The sequence below is a fragment of the Panicum virgatum genome, chromosome 9N (assembly GCF_016808335.1).
Source record: "Panicum virgatum strain AP13 chromosome 9N, P.virgatum_v5, whole genome shotgun sequence".
NCBI lineage: Eukaryota > Viridiplantae > Streptophyta > Magnoliopsida > Poales > Poaceae > Panicum > Panicum virgatum.
This window is the reverse complement of record NC_053153.1, coordinates 56,916,822-56,924,846: the sequence shown is the minus strand read 5'-3', so window position 1 is coordinate 56,924,846 and position 8,025 is coordinate 56,916,822. Positions and strand designations below refer to the sequence as shown.

General features: G+C 48.3%; 1 protein-coding gene and 1 pseudogene across 1 annotated transcript; both read left to right on the top strand.

Moving 5' to 3' along the window:
- Positions 1–937: 937 nt before the first annotated feature.
- Positions 938–5,040, top strand: LOC120692146 (annotated as a pseudogene).
- A 417-nt stretch (positions 5,041–5,457) lies between these two features.
- On the top strand, positions 5,458–7,806 carry LOC120692147 (putative polyol transporter 1). Its single transcript, XM_039975390.1, has 2 exons — positions 5,458–5,750; positions 5,941–7,806. The coding sequence occupies exons 1-2, from the start codon at positions 5,603–5,605 to the stop codon at positions 7,392–7,394; spliced, it is 1,602 nt and encodes a 533-aa protein (XP_039831324.1). The 5' UTR covers positions 5,458–5,602; the 3' UTR covers positions 7,395–7,806.
- Positions 7,807–8,025: the final 219 nt, after the last annotated feature.

Sequence of the window (8,025 nt, the reverse complement as noted above, 5' to 3'; positions counted from 1 at the left end):
GACGACGAGTGTGACAACGAATCTTTGGAGTATTTAAATATTTGTAAGGAATAAAATGGAGTGATGCGTTTGACTCTTGACTTCGCGTGCCGGCGGCTCTGCCGTCTTGATTGAGCTAAATTAAACAAGCGTCATCTATGGAGATAGATATATACCACCTCCGGCCGTCTTGAAATATATACCATCTTTTTTTTATAACTTAGTCAATGATTTAGAATGAACTAAAATAATTTATATTTCAGAATGGATGGAGTATGCATATATTGTATTGACATGTGGGGGATATGGCTAATTTGTTTTTTTTTCTCGGTTAGGGCAGCCCGGCCGGGTTCTCTGCTGGTGATGAAGTAATCCATCCTACAATTCTAGGCGAACATGAATTCATGAATCTTTTTTTTTTAATTTTGGTTTAGCCACCAAGAATGATTCCAAGCAACCCAACAGGTTTCTGATGTTAGGTTTGAGCAAGTAAATTTTATAAACGCAAAACGTACAGATAATTGGCTATTTCGACACAAGACAATCTCATGTATACTGCAACAAACCGACGCCAATATTGTCCCAGATGGTCGATCTCTACGTACGTATACTCAAAAGTCCCCGATCAGATGTGTCCACCGCCTGCTAAAGCTGCTTAGCTTAACAACTCAACTAAAAACAGATTACCACCGCAAAGACGACGGCACTGGAAGTCTGCAACAGTAGGTATCATATCATCCAACTTCAAAGTTGACACGGAAACCATCGTCATCGTTCTCTCTGACAACGAGTCCCGTGGGCCCACATTTGTCAGGATCTTCCTGTGAAGTTCGTATGCTCCCCTCCCTATCGATCAAAGACGACGGCACTGGAACTGTAGGTATCATCATACATCCATCTTCAAAGTTGACACGGAAACCATCGTCGTCGTTCTCTCTGAGGCCACGTACAACGCACCGTCGAGAGCTGTCGACTTGCTTCCGTTTTTTACAAAAAAACCCCACGGAGCAGCAGTTACTCCCGACCCGTCGCCACATCTGTCTACGACCCCGTCTCGTGCTCCCAGGCGAAACGGCGACAATAGCGCCCGTTGTACGGCGCCGCTGCGGGGAGTCGACGGAGGCCGGGATCCAGTGCGCGGTGGTGGATTCGTTTTGCGCCCAAGGTTCGTGCCTTTCTCTCCCGCGAAAATCCCTTCTGCGCTCTCCCTCAAATACTCCCTGTGTGTCCTCCCCATCCAACCCTAGCTTCTATTCCGGCCACCATGTCGCGGCAGGAACGGGCGGCGGCGGCAACGCAAAATCTGCTGAAGGTGGATGCGGCTCGGGTGCGCAAGGCAGCCGCGACGCAATCGCGGAAGGATGTGGCGGCGCCGATGCGGAAGGCCCCGGGGCAAGTTCGGGATTGGGCGGCGTCGATGCGGAAGCAGAGGACTTCGGGCGTAGCGGCGCATGTGCCGGAGCATAGGACTTTGGGCGGAGCGGCGCTTGTGGGTGCATATGGCTCCGGCAGCTTCTTCAATGGGGGCGCCGACGGTTTCTTTGGCAGTGGTGGACAGAACCCCATTCAGCCATGGATGTCTCAGTCTTCGGATCCTTCAACATGGTAATACTCGATGTTACTCAATTTTTGGCTTATTTGATCTAGTATATTTCTTTCTGTAAGGCAATGACCTTGTTCAGTACAGTTTGCTCTTTGCTCTGCACGCTGCACACTTTGCTCTGCTTTCAGTATTCAGTATTCTTTCAGTCAATCCATTACACTTCCTGGTTGCAGGGGTCAAAATGCAACACCTCCCGGAGGTTTTACAAACCTTATGCAGCCTACCTTGTCTCAGAATTTTAATTTTGTTGGAGAACATTCTCAATTTGCCCCATTCAAGCCGCCACGGACTTTGGAAGACGATATACCATCAGAGGAAGAATTGTCCACTCCACCAACAACAAAGGGTAATAATGCATATGTCAATGTTGACAGCAGTGATGAGGCACCCAGGACTGAGAAGCGAATCTTTTGGTCTCAAGAAGAAGATGTTAGGATGGTGAGTCTCATTGCCATTTGTTGGTGTTTGAAGTTTTTACTAACCATACTAGCATGAAGATAATATATCTGTTTATTACATTTACAGATGAGCTCTTGGTTGCTCAACTCAACAGACTCAACCATTGGTGCTGATAGGAAGAATGACCAATATTGGTCTGATATTGAGGCAACGTACAATGAGACTACACCAAGTCATAGGCGTAGAAATGCCAAGCAAATCAAGGACCGTTTTCATAAGGTAAATAAGTGGACTGACCTTTTCCATAGTGCTTGGTTGAAGGCTAGAATGATTTATACAAGTGGCTATAATGATCAAATGTGGATTGAGAAGGCCCATGTATTCTATATAAAAGACAATGAGAAACTCAACCTAGGTCCTTTTGTGTTGATGGATGTATGGAACATATTAAAAACTGAAGCAAAGTGGATTACATACAACAATGGGCTGAAAGCAGCAAGGAAAAGAAAGGGTTCAGGCAAGGAGAACGAAGGAGAGGATAGCAGGGCTATAGATGTAGATGAACTTGAGGAACAACCAAGACCAATAGGCCAAAAAAAGCTAAAAAACTAAAATATGCCCAGAGTAAGGTGGGGGACCATATAGACCTTGAAGAGCTGGATAAATTTGGTAAAATCCAATGTGAAGAGCATGCAAATAGGCTCAAAGTACTAGAAGTGCAGGAAAAGTTATCATCTGAGAAGATTGAACAAGCCAAGCTTGCCCATCTTGCAGCAAAGGAACAAAAGGAGGCAGCACAGCTACAAAGGGAGGCAAAAAAATATGAACTAGAGTGTAAGATGTTTGACACATATAATCGCCTTTTGTCAATGGACGTATCATTGATGTCCGATGAAGAAAAGTTAGATCATACAAATACTATGAAGTACTTGAAAAAGAAATTATTTGTTGAGAATTGAGGTGAGTTTCCTACACATAAAAAGAAATATGTCATTTTATCATTTCTGAAACCTGTTCTCATTTCTGAAATCTGTCACTGAATTTGCATTTTTCAGGGTTGCTGTCAAGTGTCAACTGAATAAATTAAGAAGTGTCATTTTTATTTTCTATCCAGTGTCATTTCTATTGTATCAAGTGTGAACTGAAAATTAAATAGTGTGGTGGCTATTTACATTCATGTCTGCTGACTGTTTATTTTCATCCATGGGAGTGTGAACTGAAAATTGTGAGTGTGAACTGATACATGTGTGTATGTGTGAACTGAAGGGCATGCGTGTATGTGTGATCTGAAGGGTTGTGCTGCCGCAAGTATAAATAGGTGCCTAGTGTTTTCTGTATGGGCATATCTCCCACTCACATTTCAATCCATGTCGACTAGTGATGATCCTGCTTTGCCTGATGGTGATCCTCCTCTCCTTGACGGTGATTCTTCTGATGATGGCGCTCATGTGGAGGCACAAGAAGTAGAGCCTGTACCTCCTGATGATGGCGCTCATGTGGAGGCACAAGAAGTAGAGCCTGGTGTTGATGGTATGACTCAGTTTTGCAGTACCTAAATAATACTTTGTTCAATTTTTCTTGTGCGTATGGTGTGATTGGGTGCTATACCTAAATAATGATTATGCCTAAATAATGTTTACGCAGAGGATGACGCTTACAGTGACGATGCAGCAGCACTAGAGGACGAAATTGATCCAACAAAAGTATATACGATCGACGATTTCATCGCCGAGAGTGAAAAGTTGGACACATTTCGAAGGAAGATTGGCGAGAAATTGAAGGCCAATATGGAAGGATCATCATCTGAACCACCACGACAGCGCCAGCGTCAGAGTGGCCCACGGAGGTACATACCTAGGCCGAGAGAAAAAGGACATGATGATCTAGTTGCTAATTATTTTTCAGCAAATCCTATCTATACCGACGAGATGTTCCGTAGGAGGTTTCGGATGAATAAGAGTTTGTTCCTTCGAATTGTCGATGCCCTTAGTGCTTGGGATGTTTTTTTTACACAACGAGTTGATGCAACGGGTCGAGATAGCCACTCACCTCTTCAAAAATGCACTGCGGCTATTCGAATGCTAGGATATGGCACACCAGCAGACGCACTTGATGAGGTCTTGAAAATTGCAGCAAGCACGTCTTTGGAGTGTTTAGGAAAATTTGCTGAAGGGGTAATTGAATGTTTTGGTGGCGAGTACCTCCGTGCTCCGACAAGTGATGAACTAGAAAAAATTATACAGTAGAATGAGTCTCGTGGCTTTCCAGGCATGATAGGAAGTATTGATTGTATGCATTGGCCGTGGAAGAATTGTCCAAAAGCATGGGCTGGCATGTTCACTCGTGGTGACAAAGGAAAACCTACCTGATCCTTGAGGCGGTAGCATCTCGCGACCTTCGTATATGGCATGCTTTTTTCGGTACTGCTGGGTCTCAAAATGATATCCAAGTGTTAAACAAGTCACCATTATTCATTCAAGCGATAAAAGGAGAAGCCCCCCGAGTGAATTATATTGTAAATGGAACGCAGTATGACATGGGTTACTATCTTGCCGATGGGATATATCCTGAGTGGGCAGCCTTTGTGAAGACAATAAGAAAGCCCCAAACGGAGAAATATAAATTATTTGCGCAGCGACAAGAAGGGGCAAGGAAGGATGTCAAGTGCGCATTTGGCGTGTTGCAATCTCGTTTTGATATTGTCAACCGTCCGGCACGGTTATGTAAAAGGAATGATGTTGTTAATATAATGCAAGCTTGTGTTATCCTGCATAATATGATAGTGGAAGATGAGAAAGAGTTAGTTCGAATTCCATTGGATTTGAATGAGAATCCGAGTGCAACCATTGTCCTACCACCGGAAGTGAGTACAAATGAGAACCCTAATCCATGCTTTGCGGAGGTGCTTAATAGAAACTCAGCTATCCGGGCTAGCTCCACACATAAACAACTCAGAAATGATTTAGTTGAGCATATATGGCAACATTTTGGCCCAAGACAAAATTAGAGCCGCATGTCCAATGTAATGGCGACTTTATTATTATATCATATCATGTATTTCTAAGACCATTTCATATATATATATATATAATATACTCTTATTTTAAGAGTCATACGAATTAATTTATTGTATTGTTCATTCTCTCATGTATGCAACAAAGTGGCTACAAAGATCAATTATGTACTAGATCACCATGAGTTTGTGTGTCAAAGTCTGAATTAATCACCCTGCAGACAGCCAAACAGACAACTCATTGTACAACCTGTCTGTTCAGTTGTCTGTTTGTGACAAAAAGACAGCGGCTGTCTACACTGTTGTACATGCACTGACAACGAGTGCCGTGGGCCCACATTTGTCAGCCTCTCCCTGTGAAGTTCGTATGCTCCCCTCCCTATCGATCAGAGGCGTTCAAATATATCTCCAGCTTCTGGCCCAATCGCGCCTATATATATGCACGGTCCCTCCACAGCGTCTTTTGTTCGTGTCAGCTAGGGAGCAGGGACATGTAAAACAACTTGTGCACCACTATATAACTAGCAGCAGCCACCTAGCTCCTGGTCCAAGTGCAGTAGCAGTGCACGGTTAGCGTTCACAAGCTCCCAAATAAGCAGAAGGTAACAATGGCAGAACAGCACAAAGAATCAACAAACACGGCAGCAGCCTCCGATGGCCTTCCGGCCGCCGTCGCGCCGCGGAAGAAGGGCAACGTCCGGTTCGCCTTCGCCTTCGCCATCTTGGCCTCCATGACCTCCATCCTCCTCGGCTACGGTATGTACATCTTTTTTTTTTTTTCTCTCCCCCTGCAAACACATCTTATTACTTTATGTTTTTTTACTACTTGTATATAGACTCGTTGCTGCTAGTTGAAGAACTACGTGTGCATGATGTTTTATTAGCTAGTGATGATCATCACTTCATGTTAATTGTCTCTAACATTTTTCTGCGTGCTTCTAATTAGACATCGGGGTGATGAGCGGCGCGGCGCTGTTCATCAAGGAGGACCTCAAGATCTCGGACGTCGAGGTGGAGGTCCTGCTGGGCATCCTCAACCTCTACTCGCTCTTCGGCTCCTTCGCGGCGGGGCGCACCTCCGACTGGATCGGCCGCCGGCTCACCATCATCCTCGCCGCCGTCATCTTCTTCGTCGGCGCCCTCATGATGGGCTTCTCGGTCAACTACCCGATGCTCATGGCCGGCAGGTTCGTCGCCGGCATCGGCGTGGGCTACGCGCTCATGATCGCGCCCGTCTACACGGCGGAGGTCTCGCCGGCGTCGTCGCGGGGCTTCCTCACCTCCTTCCCCGAGGTGTTCATCAACCTCGGCATCCTCCTCGGCTACGTCTCCAACTACGCCTTCTCCCACCTGAGCTTGAAGCTCGGCTGGCGCCTCATGCTCGGCGTCGGCGCCGCGCCTTCGGTCGTCCTCGCGCTCATGGTGCTGGGCTTGCCCGAGTCGCCGCGGTGGCTGGTCATGAAGGGCCGCCTCGCCGACGCGAGAGCGGTGCTCGACAAGACCTCCGACACGCCGGAGGAGGCGGCCCTGCGCCTCGCCGACATCAAGGAGGCGGCCGGCATCCCGGCCGACGCCGACGGGGACGTCGTCGCCGTGGCCAAAAGGGCCGGCGGCGAGAAGCGCGTGTGGAAGGAGCTGATCCTCTCCCCGCCACCGGGCGTCCGGCGCGTGCTCCTGTCGGCGCTCGGCATCCACTTCTTCCAGCAGGCGTCGGGCATCGACTCGGTGGTGCTCTACAGCCCGCGCGTGTTCCAGAGCGCCGGCATCACCGACAAGAACAAGCTGCTCGGCACGACGTGCGCTGTCGGCGCGACCAAGACGCTCTTCATCCTGGTGGCCACGTTCACGCTGGACCGCTTCGGCCGGCGGCCTCTCCTGCTGACGAGCACCGGGGGCATGCTCGTCAGCCTCGTGGGCCTCGGGGCCGGGCTCACCGTCATCGGCCACCACCCGGTGGGCACCACCATCCCCTGGGCCATCGGCGTCTGCATCGCCTCCATCCTCGGCGTGGTCGCCTTCTTCTCCATCGGGCTGGGCCCCATCACGTGGGTGTACAGCTCGGAGATCTTCCCGCTGCACCTCCGGGCGCTCGGGTGCGCGCTGGGCGTGGGCTTGAACCGCGTCACGAGCGGGGTGATCTCCATGACCTTCCTGTCGCTCTCCAAGGGCATCACCATCGGGGGCAGCTTCTTCCTCTACGCGGGCATCGCGTCGCTCGCCTGGGTCTTCTTCTTCACCTACCTCCCCGAGACACGCGGCCGCACGCTCGAGCAGATGGGCGAGCTCTTCGGTATCCCCAACATGGCCGGCGACAGCTACAAGGAGCAGCAGTCTCCGGAGAAGGAGAAGAACAGCGTCGAGATGTCATCGACGGCCACTGGTGATGTCAGAAACGAGTGATGAAGCAGCATTACTACTACGAGGCAGAGAAGGTTATCTGAAGCAGGATAATGGCGAGTTGAGAGGATTCGCGCAGCTGTAGCGGTGGCGAGAAAAGGACGCGTGGCAGACGCGCGCGAGCGAGAGACCTCCTCTTTTAGTGTTTGTTAAACTAGTAGACAGAGGATGGCTTTCTTTTCTTTTCTGGCTTGTCGATCTGTATGGGTAAGCAGGGAATTATTGGACTTGCAGTTGTACGTGTGTGTTGATGTGTGCCGTGTAAGCAATAACTAGTGACGTAGTGCAATATGTTGTGTATCAGTGACCCTGTGTATGCTGTATGCATGCATATGGTGGTTGGAGAGACATGTTGTCAGTTGCATCAAGAAAAAATAATTTATTCTCAGCCACTTCCTATGAAATCAGGGATGTGTAACATGTGTTCCAGCGTAGGTGTTTTTTTCTTCTAATTTTTTATACAAAAAATCCTCTTTAATTTGCTCTCATTTCTTCTTCACGGGATTCCGTACTAGCTCGCACATCCCACCTTCTCTAGTCACTGTGATATTTTTGTTCCATTTGTGCTGCCCTGCCTCCACAACCATCTTATCAGTAGTAGCAGATGCACCACATCATTGAAGAGGGCAAGCTG

Excerpts from the sequence above, each read along its gene's own strand:
- LOC120692147 (XM_039975390.1), top strand. The coding sequence starts at position 5,603 with ATGGCAGAACAGCACAAAGAATCAACAAACACGGCAGCAGCCTCCGAT. Across the intron at positions 5,751-5,940 it reads CTCCATCCTCCTCGGCTACG|ACATCGGGGTGATGAGCGGC; the intron begins GTATGTACATCT and ends GCTTCTAATTAG.